The sequence below is a fragment of the Zalophus californianus genome, chromosome 14 (assembly GCF_009762305.2).
Source record: "Zalophus californianus isolate mZalCal1 chromosome 14, mZalCal1.pri.v2, whole genome shotgun sequence".
Taxonomy (NCBI): Eukaryota; Metazoa; Chordata; class Mammalia; order Carnivora; family Otariidae; genus Zalophus; species Zalophus californianus.
This window is the reverse complement of record NC_045608.1, coordinates 76,143,705-76,163,666: the sequence shown is the minus strand read 5'-3', so window position 1 is coordinate 76,163,666 and position 19,962 is coordinate 76,143,705. Positions and strand designations below refer to the sequence as shown.

Below are 19,962 nucleotides of genomic sequence, written 5' to 3'. Positions count from 1 at the left end.
ATAAAGTATACTTTTAAACTATGTTTATTTCTATTGGGAAAAAGTTCTCTTTAGGCAAAACAGTGTGGTGATTACGAACAGATAGAAATGTTTCAAATTCTCATTTTTTAGGGAAGTAGTTGTTGCTTAGTAGCTGTTATAGAAATTTCAGCTTGCACTGGCTTTGTGTAAAATTGACTTTTAAGTCATACGGTCAGTTTAACGAGGGAATGTAACTTGGAATTGGTTTCATAGGATTATACCACATTACAGGAATTGAGGGAATAGAGAAGGAAAATAGATGAGAAGTGTAATCACTTCATGAAAGCCTAAATCTCAAATACATTTTAAAAAATGATAGTTTGGTTGTGTAGACTGTGACTGCTTCTCAGGAAGCTGTAAGTGCCTGCTACTCTGTAGAATAAGTCAGTTGTTCTTTACCGGATGCCTGATGGGGAGGAGCGTGGGCTCTCTTCAGATGGAGCTGGCTTCCCCAGTCCTGGCTGTAGGACCTCAGGCCGATGACTACCCCAGTAAGCCTCATCTTGAAAATGGCGGTAATCACAGAACCCTACTCCTAGGATCATTGTGAATATTACATAAGATAATCACGAAAGGCATTTAGCCTGGTGCATGGTACATGATAAAAATTCAATAAATGTGAGCCTTTATTATTATTCATCGTTGGCCTAGGGCTCATGATGAGCTACAACTCAAAAAGCATTATGCTATCTATTTCACACCTTTCTCTCAAAGAGTCATGTACAAGTCAGACATTTGAACTGTGGGCTGGAAATTAATGAAGTTTCACTGCTCAAAAATTCAACTCAGTCCTTTTTTTTTTTTTTTTTTTTCCTTTTTCTGGTGACAGTAACCAAAGACTCTTGGCTGGGCCGGTGGCTCCAAGGGTAGACTAGGCGAGGCCAGCGAGTTGCCTTCTGGGAAACATTTGCTTCCTCAGGCTAGGCCCCGTCAGAGAGAGTACATGGCCATTCTCCGGCAGTACGGCACTACGGCAGTACGTTTGTGCAGGCCATCTTTAATCTAACAGTTTAGCAAGTCTTATCTGTTCCTCCCAGAGTATTTTACCCTCCCTCACTTCAAAGCAAGGTCACCACCAGCATTTATCTGCAGGGGCAGCCACTTCACCTCTCTTGTCTGCAAGATTTGAGGAACTCCCAGGCCCCAGGCATTTAGGCTGCAACTTTTCAAAGGTGGAAAGAAAATGCCAGAAGCTGGTTGGCCTGTAGCACTGGAGGATCTTACCACGGCAATCTAGTAATAGGATTGTCTCAGAAGAATAGATGAGAAGGCAAATCCCACTTCAGCCTCCGCTTAGGTCCCCCAGCTCCTCAGGCAGGGACTTGGGAGCATGACAGTTGGCAGTTTTGGGATGAACCACGTTGTAATCTTCAGTCAGTCAGTCATTTGGTCTTTGCTTACTGCATCGGGCATTCTGGTGTATTTTAACTGCAGTTCGTCATTTTACACAAGAGAACAGAAAATTGGTGGCCTAGAAGGGACAGACTGCTGAAAATGATTCTCCTTATGCCCCTTCCTTCCTCTTTTTGCAGTCCCCAGCCAGAGACTACCAGAGAAGCCTGTCCTTCCCACACACGTGCACGCCTCTCTCTCCTTCCCATGTCCGCTCCTGTCCTTGGGAACATGTGCCCCTGCTTGCTCGTTCCCCATGTCCCGTCACCGAGGCATGGTTTGTACAGACACACGAACAGTGAACACGTTACCTTTTCCTTCACTTTAGCCTAAATATTTCTTGTGGCTATTTCATGTCCCGTACTTCGTGGCAACCCCTGCTCATGCTGGGACAGTAGCATCATCTTGGTTCTGTTATGACTTAACATTTATGTTGCGTATTCTCAGCGTCATCCCTGAGTGGGAGTTAGCTTTGTCCTATGAAATGACAGGAAACTTTCAGTTTTATGATTTTCTAAATGCCTAAGAAATTGTGTGGTGGTGGGTGCTTTTAAGATCCAGGACCAGAAGATGGAGAAGGACAAAGGAAGGTTAGGAGAAGGGGTTTGGAAGGAATACACGGGGAAGGAAGGCAAGGGTATACACCGACTTGGGCTGTTACTTCAAATCCGAATCGGTGCCTCCAATTTAAGCTTTGTTGTTGGGTTTCTGTCATCTATTAAATGAGGAGACTCATTTCAATCGTTTGTTATCCCTGAACGGTTGTTGAGTATCCTAGAGCTTACCCAGGTGACCTGGGGTCTGAGGGAGCAGGAGGGAACCCGGGTGGTGGAAGCAGGCTGTGGGGCCAGGAGGGGGCACGGGCTTGGGAGGCGAGAGACCCACATTCAGTTTCAGCTCCACTGTCTGCTAGGTGTGACTTTGGGCCGTTTCATTAACCTTGGAGAGTTTCAGTTTCTTTATCTGAAAAATGAGGTCTAAATGAAAGAAAAACTACGAGCAAAGTGTCCCCCACGGTATCTGCTACATCAGAGGAGGTTACATTTCAAGAGCAAGTGCTAGTTCTTTCTTCCTTCCTTTGGGTCTCTCTTATCTCAGTCAAGAGCAGAGAATGAAGAAAAGACATTTGAGTTTTAAAAACCACTGTGCTTGGTAAAGGTGTGTGTGTTGGGGGTGGGAGGAGGTTGATCCCAGAAAATAGTGGTGAAAAGTCCAGGCACTAGCGAAGACTGGGTAAGATCCGAGGAATGTTCTCAACTTAAACACATTATCAGCCTCACAGGAAATGAGGTTAACTGTTCTTTGTTCTGGGCTTTGCATGATGGTTGGTGACTCTGAGGAATCTATATAAAGATTAATACTTTCTCCTTTTCCACATGCTTCCTAATAGCCCCTCACAAATACTATATTGGATTCCGGTACGTCCATCCTTTAACAGAAGAAGCAATTGAAGAGATGGAGAGAGACGAGATAGAAAGGGCTATTGCCTTCACGCAGTATCCACAGTACAGCTGCTCCACGACTGGTGAGGCCTCCTGCCAGTGGGAGGGTGGGGGGCCGGGCCCTGGCAGCCATCGCTGGGGCACCTGAGTGCGGAAGGAAAGGATAAATCGTTTTCTTATTTATTTATTTATTTATTTTTAAAGATTTTATTTATTTATTTAAGAGACAGAGAATGAGAGACAGAGCACAAGAGGGAAGAGGGTCAGAGGGAGAAGCAGACTCCCCGCTGAGCAGGGAGCCCGATGTGGGACTCAGTCCCCGGACTCCAGGTTCATGACCTGAGCCGAAGGCAGTCGCTTAACCAACTGAACCACCCAGGCGCCCGAGGATAAATCATTTTCCATCTGAATGGCAAATCCAGCCTGTCTGCTTTTTTAAAACATGAGAGTGCAGGTCTGTCCGTTTGAAATCTCATGGTTCATCTGTCCCTTGAGTTACAGGCCAGTCGGCTGAGAATTACAAACGGTGGGTGGAAGGTGGTTGCCGCTCGTGCTCAGTGCTTTAATGCAGTTGTGTAACGGCTCAGTGATGAATGTTAAGCCACTTTTTATGTTTGCATAATAAACCCTGTTTTTATGGCAACCCTAGTATTCTCAGTAACGTAGCTAAGGTGATAGCAGTTTCCATTTTGAAAGCAGAGGTACCCAGGTAGCACGAGAAATATTGGTATGTTTTTTGCTACACTTTATTTATGGGTTGGTTTACTGGTTAAACCAAAGCCCAGCTTGAGGTTGTTCCCTTTGTAAACTTCTCTCAGTGTTCTAGATTCGGGAAAATATTACTGCGTGTTGTTTCCTATATATTTAACTGGAGCAGGAGAATAATCATGTTTGCCCTTCTCTGTAGCATTGGTAATAGGTAAAGCTTCTACTCTTGCCCACAAATACATTTGTTTGCATTCTATTTCAAGGATTGGGCTCAGCACATTTTGACTCCCAAATTGCATTTGGATGTTAGTGCATATTGTTTCTATAATTATAAAGAGAAACAAAAGGCTGTCAGGGGACATGTTCAAAGCCTGTTGTGTGCCTTAAATGTTTGTTCAGAGCCCCTGTGAAAATGTCTGAGTTCTCAGACACCCTCGAGAGTTTGAGTTTTGACTTCTTTTGGAAATGTACCTCTGCAACTCAAAATGTCTGCTAATATGTTATTGGAGAAGGAATCAGATTTTATAAATTTCTAAGCATACCTTTGCCTTGCTTTAAAAAATATACCTCAAATGTAGGTGTGCCTGGGTGGCTGAGTCCGTTGAGCATCCGACTCTTGATTTCAGCTCAGGTCATGATCTCAGGTTCGTGGGATCAAGCCCCGAGTCAGGCTCCATGCTCAGTGCAGAGTCTGCTTGTCCCTCTCCCTCTGCTCTTCCCCCTGCTTGTGTGCTTGCTCTCTCTCTTTCAAATAAATAAATAAAACCTTAAAAATATATATATACCCCAACTGCAGATGTCTGCTCTCAAAATTAGACAAGAAGATGGTTATTTGTATGACAGAGGATTGACTGGGTTTCATTTCACAGCTGACTCTACCAGTGAGTCTCAGGTGTCAGTGTCTGTGCGGCTGTTCCCTGGTCCATCTCACGTGAAAGGGCAGGTGATCTTCACTCAGAGATTCGAAAGTGGAAAGCACATCCATTCTTTGAGGCCACGAGAGTGTCGTTTACCTGTTGTGTCATTTAGACACATGTTGTTGGAGCAGAGCCAGTATTACCCAGTGTATCAATCACATGCAGTTGTTTTAGTTCTATTTTCCCCTCATTACAGCTTTGGGTAGTTGATCACATGTTTCTGCGTGACCCAGAAGAACTAATGTGGCTTCCAGAAGTCCTGAAGATGATATTCACCTGTACGGTGTGGCTTTTGCAGTATGAATATGCTGCTGACTCTGATTTCTGGAGAGATTGTTTTCGAACGTGCAGTGGACTCAATTTGGATTTATCTGACTCATTGTATTCCGGAATGGACCTCATTTATCTTTTTGAAAATTAAGTTTTAGGCTAAGTGTACATTTGATTTAACTATAGGCTGTATCCCGGCTTGTATTTTAATCTGGAGACCTATCAGATTAACAGTCCTTATTGTTACAGAAACCAGTGCGTTGCCCTTGGGAAGCAGGGAAATGTTTTGGAACATTTGCTTAACATATGTTAAGATTGAGAAAGAGGCTCCGTGTTAGGATTAGTTGCATAGGATTCGCCTTGGCCCGCACGCCAGCTCCCCTCGGCCAGGAAGAAGTTCCATTGGGTTGGCACCATCGGTCTTCCTTCAGTCGTTGAATTTTCGTGATTTTGACCTCTTGGTTAAAAATACAAGTTCTGTTAGATTACTTGTAAGGATTTGCTATCCACTTAACTTATTCTGGGGAATGATGATAATCTTGTAGAAGCAGATAATAATAGAGAATGCTCATACAAATCTAAATAAGCTAGTCTTCTTATCAACAAGTCATTTAAAAAGATAGCTATAAAGCTTTTATTGTAAGGTAGAAAGTATGCATCTCATAATAATAAATAAAAATATTCCAAGTGCTCAGGATACAGAATTGCATACATGCTAAAATACAACTTTGTGAAACAAAACAGCTATACAGGAAAATAATAGGAAAGAACTCTGCTAGAGTAACACCATGGCTGCATTAGCATGCTGGATCATGGCCAGTTTCTTTTTTCCTTTCTTCCCCACCCCTACATTTCCTGCTGGGGTTGATTACCTTCATAATGGGGGAAAAAATTAACATGCTTTCAGTTGTTAGACTTGGTTCCTGCAAATAGCGGTGGCTTATATTTCATAAATCCTCTACCGTTGTGTTTCTCACTAGAAATGGCCTCACTCGTCTTTGAAAGGCCATTGCAATTGATTGCTTTTTAGTGATCTTCATTTGCAGGGTAGTTAAATCAATCTGCATTTTAGAGCATTGAAATGATTGTAATTAGACCAATTCAGTATAGAAGCGGTTACCTATTTTGAACTTACTGCCTTTACTAGTCTGTTTTTCATTTTCACTATCATCAACACGCATCTACTATGTGGTCCCCTGTATTTTTCAGGCAGCAGCTTAAATGCCATTTACAGATACTATAACCAAGTGGGAAAGAAGCCTGGGATGAAGTGGAGCACCATTGACAGGTGGCCCACACACCCACTCCTCATTCAGGTAAGCCAGCCACTGCCCACAGCCCCCGTCGGCCCAGCTGCTGGGGTGGGTCAGGTTCTTGTCCCTGCCTAGTTTGTGGCGTCCTTCTGAGCCTTCCCATTCTCTTGCTTAAATTACACAATTTAAGCAAGGGATTTAAAAAAAAAAAGGTATTAAGAGACTCAACTTGTTATGACAAGAGAAAATAAATTTAATAATTAAAGGTTAGAGTCTTTCCTTTCTTCGGATTAACACTAGTAGTTACAAACTAGAGCAGAATTATGTTTTGAGTTTCGTGTTTCCCAATAACCAGGACATGAAAGATTATACAGAGTGTTTCCATTAATTTACATTTATATATTGAGTGCCCGATGGATCCTGTATTTTCTAAATCCTTTAAAATGACAAAAGGTTGGGACGCCTGGGTGGCTCAGTTGGTTGAGCGGCTGCCTTCGGCTCAGGTCATAGTCCCAGGGTCCTGGGATCAAGTCCTGCATTGGGCTCCTTGCTCGGCGGGGAGCCTGCTTCTCCCCCTGCCTGCCTCTCCCCCTGCTTGTGTTCTGTCTCTCTCTCTGACAAATAAATAAATAAAATCTTTAAAAAAAATGAAATAAAATGACAAAAGGTTTTAAAATTTTTCAAGGTACTGAATCTACTTGTTTTGACATGAAACTAGATTTAACATTTCAGTTGAGAAAGTCATATTAGAAGAAATTTCAGATTTCTCCCATGCAACTGTATTTATAATGTTTCCATGAACAGATGCTTGGTTTTTGGAGAATCAGTTAAAACTACAAATCAAAAGCCAATAGCTTTGAATTGGTGTTACCATATACTTTTTTGCCATTTGTACATGAGAAGAGTATTGGTAATTGCCCTAAAATGTACAAATATAGTTTTGTTCTTTCAGAGGAGGTTTCTGCCTTTCAGTTAGTTTAGGTAGGGAACGTATGGAGTGATTGAGGTTTCATCCAGTTTATGTTTCACTCCGTGGACATTCTCTGCCAAAATACCTGTTTAACATCTTTTTTAAAAGCCTGGAGTCACTTAAAATCTAACACCACTAGGTGGGGCTAGACATCGGTAAAAGGCCCGCTCTTCCCTGGAGCAGGCCCTGTTCCTTAGGCACAGAAGTGATGTCGAGGGTTAACACTTAGGTGGAAAAACAGTTGTAAGTAAAAATGAAAAGGAGGTGCCTTCCTTTAGGGATAGGTGTAGTTCCACTCTGAGAGCCCCCCACCCCTTCGCTGTACTGCTGGGTCCGGTTAGTGCCGCGAAAGCCCCGGTGTTCCTCCTCCTGGTTTGCCCTGGGCTGCCTGTGACTGGGAGCGAGGGGTCTCAGGTCAGCCCTGACATGTGGTAGCAGAGAACGGAGGGATCTGCACAGCATCTGCCTGCCCTGATCCACTGAGTAATTAGATTTGCATTAAAATTCAGCCCTTTGAAAAGGGGGGAAGCAGAAAGATGGAAAGGTCTCTTAACTGAGGAAGTCTCCGTTCACAAAATGAAAGGGAATTTTAGAGGCATTTATCTGCCCTTCTCGATGGTGTGATTGAAGGCTCAGAGCCGCCTGCCTCTTTCATTCCGCAGAGAGATTGCACATCGAGGATACCGTAGACAGATTGGAGGTGATCTAAGTAGGCTTCTCCTTGCCCGCGGCTCCTCAGTGTGGACGACGGCTTAGCGTCTGTTGTAAGCCGGAACAAATTGTGTTTCTGCTCGCTCTTTTGTGAGAGGAGAAAAGGAAAAATACTAAAATTTTTTAGAAACAAAAGTTTATAGACAGGTTTTATTCTTCATATCGTGCTGACATGAGATTTGATATCTAGCAGAAATTAAAAAAAAAAAGTCAAACCCTAATTGGAAACTAAAAATACAGTTAAAAGCTGACACTGAAAAGAACGTCTCACTCTACATTTCTACTTGTTATAGGTAGTAATTACTCGAAATTGTCATTTCCCTACTGTCATCCCTACTATTGCTGTGTCACGAGCTGCTGGGGTAATCGGAGTAAACATAGGCTCAGGCTCCTTGTAAGCTTCACAATGGGTCTCCTTACCCAGGCTGCTGTAGGTCCAAACACAGTCCTTCCTGAGCATCCTTCTTTCCAAGCACTGCGAAGACCGCCAGAAAATACTGGTTTTGTTTATATCTAATCTAACGACATTTACTCTGTAGATAAATTCTAAATTTTGAAAAGGAAAGTCTCTAGGCACCATTTTGTACCTTAGTGCATTTATTCACCAAATTTTGAGGGTTTGGAAAGATTTAGTAATATCTCCGTGTTGATTAGGGAATTACTTGCTCTTCTTATAGTGTTAACCACCGATATACCAAAATACCAAATAGCAAATGTGCGTGGTTCTGGTAAATCATCCTTTATGATTTTTCAAAAACCTTTCTATTTGGAAATAAGTTTAAACATGCAGAAAAGTTACAAGACTAAGAATAGTAGAGGAACTTGACTCTGCCTGGATTCACATATTATTAGCATTTATTCCACTGTCATTTGCACACTCTGTGTGTGTGTGTACATTTTTCTTCTGAACCTTTTGAGAGTAACTTGTATCTATAAAACCACCCTTGACACCTAAATTGCAGGGATCTTCTCCTCCATAACCATGATATAGTATTCAACTTCAGTAAATTTAACATCAATACTTAAATTCATCTAATCTACATTCATATTCCAATTCTGTCAATTGACCCATTAATGTCCTTTGTAGCATTTGCTTTCTGAGTTAAGTGACGAAGAATGATTAAAGTGGAAGATGAAAGAAAGCCTCTTCACATCGGGTATTTCAGCACCTATTGATGTAGATCGGAAAGAGCCAACTAGGCGGAGGGAATTAACTGGTCTGGTGGACAGAGCTTTGGAGGCGGAGGCGGGGCCTGCCTGGCAGCCCAGGTCCCGCAGATGTGACTGAATGGCCCCCACGTCGGCCGCCTCTTCCCCCCTCTGTGAATTTAATGAGAGTTGTACAACCTCTCATCTGTTGTTATGAAGGTTGTTACGAAGACTGACTCAGGGAGGATACTGGGCTCAGAAGGAGAAGGTGGTAAAAATAGAATAGTATTTTCTTATTCCTCTACTATTTATGTCTAATGTATTTTAATGTGATAGGCCTGAAAGCCAAACTGAGGGAGATTTAGAAAGAGCCTGTAAGCTGTTTTCCTGCTAACCGAGCAAATGAGAGGTCTTAAAACAACTTCTCCTTCCCATCTGTGTCTTCTCTCCATCTGGAAGTGTGCCCTGTTCCTCCCGAGGGGAAGCAGATCCAGAGCGTTCATTTTCAGTGAGCCATTAGCGAGCTTTAGAAGTTTCCCATCAAATTCCCTAGGCCCCTGAAACCGTTATGAGCCATTTTCATGATGAACCAAAGTGAGAGGAGACTGTACTGTTTGCAATTTTTTAAAAAGAGAGTTCCAGTTTTTGAGGGTTGCCAGGAGATTTTTGTCCTAGCTCTCACTTTAAACGTATTTTCTTTTCCGTCTGTTTCTTTCTTCCTACCCCTCCTTCTCACCCTCTTTTCTTGCTGTTCCCACAGTGCTTTGCAGACCACATAGTGAAAGAACTGGACCATTTTCCACTTGAGAAGAGAAGTGAGGTGGTCATTCTGTTTTCTGCTCACTCACTGCCAATGTCTGTAAGTAAGAGCGTTTTGTTGGATGACCTAGTAGTAGAGGATTTCTGAATGTGCAAATGGGACCCAGCTTCTAGAACATCCTGAGCCTGGTGCAAGGATGAGTTCTAATGTCTCAAACTTACCTAGGTGCTCATTTAACTAGACTCATTTCTTGAAACCCAATAATAATTCAAATTACAATATTGTGAATAAATATTGTCTTAATAAATGGCTTTGAAATGATAATTGGAAGGTGTATTCATGAATAGGAGTTTTCAGTCCATGGGGCAGGTAAAGGAAGGCTGCTTTTGCCTGCCCCGTTGAAGGAGTTCACCTGATCTTTCAGTGTACAGCGCTGAGGGCATCCAGTCACACTGAGCCATCTCCCATCCCGTTCTTTCAAGACTGGATAGAGGCTGTTTGAATTGATGACAGTTTTTAATCTGCTAGGACTAGAGCCCACATTTTAGCAAGTGAATATGGAGTGTATCAGGTTGTGATCTGGTTGCTCCTGAGTTTTTCACATTACACTGGGTGTTCACTAAAATACCACCTCCGTACCCTAGCTCTTTGCACATTTGCAAACGAGAATGATCGAGCTAGTGTGCTGGGTGGTACAGAGATGTGCATGGAATGAGCCGTCAGTTTCATCAGCTCAAAACTATTATTGTGCCCAAAAATAGTGCTTTGGAAGCCAGAGAGGTGGAGAATTACGTCTTTGGAGGTGTCATTAAGGGTTTAACTCCGGAGTTAGTGGAGTTAACCTGAGTGTCTGGGGCCACTCTTCTAATCGGTCTTTACTGCCATCTGGTGGTCACTGGGGTCGAACCCTTAAAGCTTTTCCACTCCTCCATCTCCACCTAGCAGGTGCCCGTGCAGCTGTAGGTGACTTGGGAGAGAATTTCTCTCCCTGGAAGCCTGCCTATTTTATTTTAACCAGTTCATATTCTCTCTTCTGGTATCATGCAAATCCTCTCCGCATGTCCATCCCGCTGCTCTGCCCTCATCCATTTCGTAGCCGTGCTAGGTGTGATGAGGCCACGTCCGAAGGGGACGCTTGTGAACTGGGAGAGGAGGAAACACCTTTTTCACGTGAACAGTTCTGGGTGCTGCTTGCCCTTCCCTTCACCGTCTGCCGCACTGCCCTTTCTTTCCCTCAGGACCGAGCATCCTGCTGCCAGCTTGCTTTGCCGCCCAGGGTCCCGTGTGGGACTGAGGAGGGCCGTGAGGTCAGAGGATGAAGACGAGGGCTGGTCAGGGGAGAAGACTGTGCTGGCAGGCTTTCCTTTTCCCCTGCGATTGCTGATAATGGCTTTGTCCTCCTTAGTGACTTTTTATTTTATTTTTAAGATTTTATTTATTTATTTGAGAGAGAGAATGAGAGACAGCACAAGAGGGAAGAGGGTCAGAGGGAGAAGCAGACGCCCTGCTGAGCAGGGAGCCCGATGCGGGACTCGATCCCGGGACTCCAGGATCACGACCTGAGCCGAAGGCAGTCGCTTAACCAACTGAGCCACCCAGGCGCCCCTTAGTGACTTTTTAAAGACTTATTATTTGGACGTAGTTATTCAGAAGTAAGTTTAGACTTTAGGCAAAGTTGCAAAAATAGTACAGAGGGTTCATATACGTACATACATACACATACAAATACATCCTTCCCGTAACTTCTCCTCATGCTGGCCTCTCCATAACCATAGCACAGCAACCCAAACCAGGAAGCTAACAGCGGTGCGATGCTAGGAGCCAAAGGCCAGGCTCAATCAGATTTCACCACTTTGTCCACAATTATCCTTTTTTGTTCAGGAACCTGGTCCAACATCCCATGTCACGTTTCGTTGTCCCGTCTCCTCCGTTATCCCCCAGTCTGTGACAGCCCCCATGCTTTCCCTGTCTTTGATGACCTCGATATTTTTGAAGAATGACTTAGTGGGATGTCAGTTGTTTGGTAGCACGCTCTTGCACTTGGATCCGTCGGGTATTTTCCCATGATTCGATTGCGGCTCTGCAGTACTGGGAAGAACACCCCAGAGTGATCTGTCCTTCTCAGTGCACGGATGGGGGTACATGATGACAGATGTCCTACCACTGGTGATGTGATCCCTGGCCATTTGTCTAAGGTGGTATCTGCTGGATTGTACATTGTAAAGTTACCATTTTTCTCCTTGTGATTTTAAACTATCTTAGGTGAGATACTTTGAGACCATGAAAATGTTGTCTTGTTCCTCGACTTTTGCCCACCAATTTTAGCATCCTGCAGGAGATCTTGCCTGTAGCAATTATTTCTATGTTGTTCTGAGGGTGACTTTCTATTTCCCTCATTAATTCTATATTTAGGTTTCTAATGGTCTAACTTTTAGTAATATCATAAAATGGTTTATCAGTATTTCATTTCAGCAATATTTATTGAGCACTGTTCGATCCACTATATTCTAAGCACTGTTCCCTCCACTGTCATAGGATACAGGAATGAACAAAATAGGCAGAAGTCTTTGCCCCCAGAGAGGTGGGGGGTGGGGGACAAATAATAACCATAGTACAGAAGAAAATAGTACAGTATGTTAGGAGATAATAAATGGTATGGGGAGCAATCATGCCTTGTAAGGGGTTAGGGAGACTGTACACAGCTAAATGTTAAAGCAGTAAAAATAAAATTCCCATTGAACATTCTTAAGAGTATTAATATGCTGTCGTGTCAGGACCGGTCACCAGACGTTCGAGGTGCACAGAGTGCTCGCCTTGCAGTCCATTGCTGTGGGGGACCTGGGGAGAGGAAAGGGATTAGAAGGCACAGGTGGTATTCTCGAGGAGTCTGGAGTCTGAACCCACGTGCTGCTTCTCCCTTCTCTCTTACTCCACTAGCACTTGCCCTTGTGTTGAGCTGGCCCCATGTATTCAGTAGGTTCGTACGCCATCCATACAACACTCTCAATTCCTGCCTTCCCTATTTCCGATGGGGGAACGGAGAGACCCATCCTCCCTCGTTGGACGTTGTCAATCTCCTGTGAATAACGTGGGTGTAGAATTTGACATAGTCCTAGGTACTTAGAGATCTGTGAATGCAGTGTTCTTTGGCCCACGAGGAAATGGATCCAAGGAAGTTTGGCAATTGAGCTCAGATCGTACCATCATTAGTGCAGAAGACAGAACGGGAGACTCCGGTCCCCAGCTCACATGACCTCACTGTGCAACCTGAGGCTCTTAGAACCCTTCACAGTGTTGGCGACTGAACACCCATGTGTCTCTGCTGCAGGTGGTCAACAGAGGGGACCCCTATCCTCAGGAGGTGGGCGCCACTGTGCAGAGAGTCATGGATAAGCTGGGTTACTCCAATCCCTACCGACTGGTTTGGCAGTCTAAGGTAGGTGGTTTCCACATGCTTGCGGGCAGTCAGCAATTTTGAGGACGTCTATTTTAGGACTTACTTATAAAATGATTAGGTTTGGCTCTTTCATATACACAGAATGTTCTCTCACGTGGTGGCTCACCATGAGCAGAAGGAACTCTGCAAGCAGGTGAAATGGAGGGGAAGTCAAGTGACTAGTTGAATTTCATTGATTTAATGAATTATTTTTAGTTCTAATGACAGAAATGGTGATTTATTTATATTATGCCAACTTCAAGAAGGATTCAAGCTTAATATAGAAATATCAAAACCCACTAATGCAGATATAAAGCATGGCCCACACTCTTACTGGGAGTGGTGGTGTGTGTGTGTGTCCGGAGCAGTGGGCCGTGGTGTGCCTTCCATCCTCCTTTCTCACAGGTTGGCCCGATGCCCTGGCTGGGCCCTCAAACAGATGAGACTATCAGAGGGCTTTGTGAGAGGGGGAGGAAGAACATTCTTTTGGTTCCAATAGCATTTACCAGCGATCACATTGAAACGCTGTATGAATTGGACATCGAGTACTCTCAAGTTCTAGCTAACGAGGTAAGTGTGATTATTAGTCCCATTCACAAACTGTGATTTGTTTTCAAAGGAAACTTTCTCTGCAACGATTGTATCCTTGTATTTGTACAAGGATTTGTAATTGTATCCTTCAAAAATATCGGTGGTTAGCAGAGGGGTGGTGGGGGATGAGTGAAGTAGGCGGAGGAGTCCAAAGTACAACCTGTCTTGATGAGCACTAACATGCAGAACTGTTGAATCACTGTATTGTTTATCTGAAACTAATAGAACACAGTGCCTTAACTTTACTGGAATGTAAACAAAGATTTGTTACATTGTTCACTACACCTGTTGGCAGGTACCCCGGCCTCATTATTCTGAATAATACTTAACCTGAGTTAATCTGAACACATCAGGGTAACCCACACCAGCCATGGGAAAGCACTTTTGTGCCTTTGTGAAACCGGGTTCCCAGGCATCACTGCGAGCAGCATCGTTTTGTCTAGTTTGAGTTACTGTACTACCTGGAAGTGATAAAACTACATTTTCTTAAGAAAAAATAATTGTTCTTCCCACCAATTTGGAGGAAGAGAATTGTACTGTGCTATCATTCCTTTTCTTGGCCTGATGGTGCCCTTTCCTTGGGGCTTTTACACTGGTTCTTGGTGGATTTTGAGGCATAGAAGAGGCATTGTCATTTAGAAGACTGTGGAATGAACACTGAAGCAGTGCGTGTTAAAATTCCCTTGACCTCTTTCACACACTCAATTAGCTGTTTGCGGTGGTGTTGTGATCAGTCTGATTATTGAAATACCAAGTACCATCCTTAGTGTCTTGTAATGTAAGATGGGTGTAAATTATCATTCACAGTGGAGAAAAACTTACTGTTCCCCCATCTCATGGCTTCGGAGGGCCGGCCTGAAACCTGAATCCAATTTATAACATTGTCTCTGTGGGAATTGTGGAAGCTCCGGGACCCACAAAACCCTTCCTCCTCTCATCTTCTGCCAGAACTGCTGATCCTGGTCCTCCCCAGGCATGACTGATGGAGTCCTGGCCTCCAGGGATGCTTCACCCTCTCTGGGACTGGGTGGCAGGTGCAGGGCAGGGTGAGAGTGGGTTGGGGACAGCTTTAGCCAGCACCCAACCCCACGGGTTTTTGTTTATGCATGCTGGTCATCAATCAAACCTTGAAGTTAGAGGGTGCATAAATTTCTTGTCAATAGTTCTGATACAGAATTTGTGGCGAAGTTGTAATTGGTAAAGTGAGGCTGCAGCGTTGTCTGTGGGTCTCACGTAACGCTGCCTTCCATATCCTACCCTGACTCTGGCTAACTGTGAGCTTACTAAAAAGACTGACATGCAAATAGAGTTCATTCCGGTGTGTTTAGAAAATAAGTTTTTGTTTGTATTGAATGATAATTCACATTCATTAATATCACTAACCCGAGGTTATTCCTCAGTAATCAACTGGATTATTAGTGACTAATAAATTAGCCCGTAGAGGGAATAAAGAAAACCATCCAGCTACAGTTTGTTCCATTGTTTTGATGGAAGAATATACTGTGTTTAAAACGACTTTCTTTAAAAAGTAGTTTGAATTTTTTCCTAAGATGAAATTACTGCTTTTCGATAATACAAATAATAAAGAGCTCTGACAATTCAGAGAAGTATCCCATAGAGAGTGGAGCTCACTCAGAATCTTACCCCTGAGAGGGGCGCGTGGGTGGCCCAGTCGGTTGGGTGTCTGACTCTTGATTTTGGCTCAGGTCCTGATCTCAGGGTTGTGAGATCGAGCCTCGAGTCTGGCTCTGCGCTGAGCGTGGAGCCTGCTTAGGATTCTCCCTCTCCCCTTCTGCCATCTTCCTCTCTGTCTCTTTAAAAAAAAAAAAAAAAAAAAGAATCTTACCCCAAGAGATAAGTTAATATTTTGATAAAAATTAGTCCCCTTTTTTCTCTAAATGTATGTGTACTTTAAGAAAAATTGTATGCTCCTACATGTTTATGAATAAAATACCATTTTTGCATGGTATTTTACACATGTATTTAAACAAAACAGTTACTTTTTTCCCCCCCTTAAAAATATATTATGGACCTAAATCAATAAATGTAATTAGATCTATATAATTAATTAATTTATTTAAGATTGTATTTATTTTTTTGACAGAGAGAGACACAGCAAGAGAGGGAACACAAGCAGGCAGAGTGGGAGAGGGAGAAGCAGGCTTCCCGCGGAGCAGGGAGCCCGATGCGGGGCTCGATCCCAGGACCCTGGGACCATGACCAGAGCCAAAGGCAGACGCTTAATGACTGCCTTAACAGGCGCCCCTATATAATTATTTTAAATGAATCCTTGATCAGTATATATTTAAGATGTTTCCAACCTTTTACTTTCCTAAACTGCTCTGTAATAAACATCATTTTCTTTTCCTTTTTCCAATTAATTTCTCAGGAAAAATTCCTACAAATGGAATTTAAATGTTGGTAGATGTTTTGCGGGATTGCCCTACAGAGGTGTATCCTTGGACTCCCCCATCCATAGTCTTCAAGAACACTGCCGGCATTGGTTGTCCTGCTGTCACTGACTTCTCCATGGAGTCTTAGAGGACAGTCTCTACAGTCTCTTTTTTCCTTTTTTTTTTAAGGTTTATTTATTTATTTGAGAGAGAGTGCTTGCGAGCATGCTTGTGTGCATGTGAGGGGGGAGGGGCAGCGGGAGAGGGAGAGAGAATCTCAAGCAAACTCTCTGCTGAGGCTGGAGCCTGATACGGGGTTCGACCTCACGATCCTGAGATCATGACCTGAGCCAAAATCAAGAGTCGGATGCTTAACCAACTAAGTCACCCAAACACCCTGAATACAGTTTCTTTTTAGGTTGAGAACTATGTGTTTGCTGAATCTCACCGTTTTTCCCATGCTGATTAAAGTTAACTTAAAAGATAAAGCAACTGAAAGCCATAGGCATTTTGGAAAGGGAAAGAGAAGATCTTGACTACCTGAGTGAACAGTAATTAGATGTTTCTTAATTATTTGGGGGATAATCAACTGGGTATTTTGGGGCAGGGAAGCAAGGATGATAGTGAAACAGTCCTCAGGTTTTATTTTGGGTTTTTCTATGTAAGGATATATTTAAAAACCCCACTCTGCATTGGATCCAATCTAGGTTCAATATACATTAAATTAATCTATCTCTTTTGGCAGTTGGAATCAAAACAGGCATAAAGATTTATTTAATTAAAGCAGCATTCTGCTTAGGTAGAGTCTGTAAAAGTATGCATTAGAAAGGTAGAATAAAAAAAGAATAGTAAGCAAATTTGAGTTACTTGAGAATTCTGTCAAATACAGCCTCAAAAATGGTTTGGAAACTAAACACCTATGGGGAAGGTAATAGGGTGGGGGAAGGAATAGAAATTGAGAGCAGTTTTGTGATAACAGAGGTGAAAATCTACATCTGTGTCTGGGCCTGGGACTGTTTTCGTTTCTGAGCCATCTGGGAACACTTTGGAAGTCAAACTTTAAGTTGTGTATGTATCTAAGTCCATTTATTTATTTATTTATTTATTTATTATTTATTTATTTATTTATCGTAGCAGTTTCTTTAAAAAAACGGAAAATAAAACGTGTATGTGTTTTTCCTTTTTCTCATTTGATTCAGTGTGGAGTGGAAAACATCAGAAGAGCAGAGTCTCTTAATGGAAATCCATTGTTCTCCAAGGTATCTATAGCGTTACAACCATTTTAGTAGAACATATCGGAGAGAAATCCTCTGAGAAGCTCTTACAGAATATTGGTTTTCTCACATATTAGAACATTTTGAGTTCCAATTAATTACAAAAATAAAATCGAATTCCTTATACTCTTGCTCCTTCTTCCTTTAGAGAGCCCCAATTTTCTTATTTCTACCCACCTATAACTATGTCTAATTCAAGACCTGCCTTCCAGAGGCGGGGTTTAGCAGGTGGGGTGAGAGGATGTCCTCTCAAATCTCTGTTTTAACTTTTCTCTAAGCCGAGGATCCTTAGGAAATGAAGGTATCAGAGAACCCAGTTCAAAGCAGTCATAATTCAGAGGAAAAAAGCAACCCTCAGCCCTAGTGATGGGAGGGGGAGATGCACGGGGAGACAGCAGACGTTTTGCTTCTGAGAAATCTCTGCTTCTTGTCGCCCGTCTTCCAGGCCCTGGCCGATCTGGTGCTGTCGCACATCCAGTCCAATGAGCTGTGCTCCAAGCAGTTGACTCTGAGTTGTCCGCTCTGTGTAAATCCTGTCTGCAGGGAGACCAAATCCTTCTTCAGCAGCCAGCAGCTGTGACCCCCGCCAGAGGACCCCACGGGATTAGGCAAATGCCCAACCCCCAGACGCCACTGTTGTGGAGGAGATGCATTTAGAGGTCAAGGAAGAAAGTTTCACTGGCATCTGTACAGCCTTTGGGTAAAAAGTGTGTGATTTCTTGAGGAACAGACTCTGAAATCCTTACTGGGGTTTTCTATTTTTATACACCAATACAGTAAGCACATATATTCCCCCTCTGTGGGTAAAGTTACCAGTTTGGAATGTCCACTGGGCTATTTAAAAAATGAGTTTTAAAAATTTATCTTTATAGATGCGCACATATTTTAAATATAGATTTTGGTTTTATTGCCCCAAAACCTTGCGAGGATATCAAGAGTCCCCTTTGTGGGCTGTCAGTGTTAATGAGCTCTGTTTACAGTCTTGTGCATGTAGTTAGTTGTCCTTGTTTTTTAAGGGAACATAGTTGAGTGAAGGAAATATAATTTGAAAAGGAACTCTTACCTGATCTTTCCCTAAGCCCATGGGGCACAGAATGCCGGTGAGGCAGTGTGGTTCCCCATAGCGGCTGCTTTTGCCAGTGATGTCACCCTTAGGTGGTCACTTCGGTACTTCTGTGTGAACCTCACTGTCTTCACCCTAAAACCAAATCAAGTACAGATTCCAAAAGTGCTTTGCGATTCCCCAGGCACACAAGGCTAATACACATGTAGAAATCCAGCATTTGTCATCCGTGCCTTGGTGAGGATCTGTGGTGCCACAGGAAAGGGGTCTCCCGCTGCTTCCTGTCTCCAAGGCCAGTGAGGCCGGAAGTGCTAACGAGGGGCTTCATCTGTAAAGCTCGTCCCAGGACCTAGTGAACCTTTCCATGGAGCATCTTTATTTTGGTTGAATGTCTTCTTTCTGCCTATTTGTTTGAAGCATTGTTTTATAAAGTCAACTATGTTTTGTAATCTTGAATTCTTTCTTAACTTACAATTTTTATTATAAAAATTGTATGACCCTCCTATTGGAAATTTGAAAAATAGAGAAGAGAGAACAACTCTAATGTAACAGCTATTAATCATGTTATTATATCTCATGCCATTCCTTTCCTGTGGATATTTTTAACGCCATTGTAACCTTGAATTTGTGAGTGAAAAGTTGTTCTAAAAATGTAGAAATGATGTAAGATCAGAATCTGATCTCCTATACGTGGATTTAAATGATTAAAAAAATCTCTGATGGATCTGTAATGAATTTGTAATGATTACCTTCTCTTTCCTCCAAGCTCTAATCAAAAGAGCATGTCTTTGATGTTTTTGAAGCCAGTTTATAAACTGGAAGTATTAGAGGAGTCATAGATCTTCTATATTCAGGATTTACTATATTAATAAATATTATCACATCATTAAGGTTTTAACCACTTTATTCATGCTCTCTGTGAAATCAAAACTAATGCAAGTTAGTTAATCAAAATTATTATAGGAGGAATTTCCTTTGGAATACAATAAAAGAAATGTGCTGTTCATTTTAGTTAATAATTTTCCCACACTGATAACAGCTCTGAAATTTGAGTAACAGGTGCATTTTTTTTCCAAATTTGTTTTCCTGTTAGTAGATTGTGTTTCCAGAGAAAGGTACAAGGCACGGATAGTTGGCTATTTCCATCAGCTTTGGGGGGATTAGCTTCAGGGTGGACGGGGTGACCGTCCCACAGTGAAGTGAATGCTCTGGGTTAGTGGGACGGCCCCGGAAGGCGGGATAGGCCTGCAGCCTTTCTCCCTACGGCACATCTGCTGAGGGCCTGCCTCACTTCGACTGTATTACTCAGATGTTACAGAAAACTCTGATTCGAGAGTCTTTTTTTTAAAACATTTTTATTGTTATGTTAATCACCATACATTACATCATTAGTTTTTGATATAGTGTTCCATGATTCATTGTTTGTGCTCTTTTTTTTTTTTAAGATTTTATTTATTTGTCAGAGAGGGGAGGGGAGCGGGGGAGGGAGAACAGGCTTCCCACTGAGCAGGACCCCGGGGTCATGACCTGAGCCGAAGGCAGATGCTTAACGACTGAGCCACCCACGTGCCCCCAATTCAGGAGTCTTGCTAGGATATCTGAGACCCCTCAT

At 42.8% G+C, this 19,962-nt stretch overlaps 1 protein-coding gene across 2 annotated transcripts in view; it reads left to right on the top strand.

The window, feature by feature from the left end:
• Nucleotides 1-19,081, top strand: part of FECH (ferrochelatase) — a 33,799-nt gene extending 14,718 nt beyond the window's left edge. For both annotated transcript variants that reach the window (XM_027576759.1, XM_027576758.1), the window contains 7 exons: nt 2,804-2,938; nt 5,960-6,066; nt 9,594-9,692; nt 12,922-13,029; nt 13,435-13,599; nt 17,213-17,272; nt 17,733-19,081. In XM_027576759.1, the coding sequence (XP_027432560.1) occupies nt 2,804-2,938; nt 5,960-6,066; nt 9,594-9,692; nt 12,922-13,029; nt 13,435-13,599; nt 17,213-17,272; nt 17,733-17,867 (809 nt within the window). In that variant the 3' untranslated portion in view covers nt 17,868-19,081. The remainder of the gene's footprint in view (nt 1-2,803; nt 2,939-5,959; nt 6,067-9,593; nt 9,693-12,921; nt 13,030-13,434; nt 13,600-17,212; nt 17,273-17,732) is intronic.
• Nucleotides 19,082-19,962: the final 881 nt, after the last annotated feature.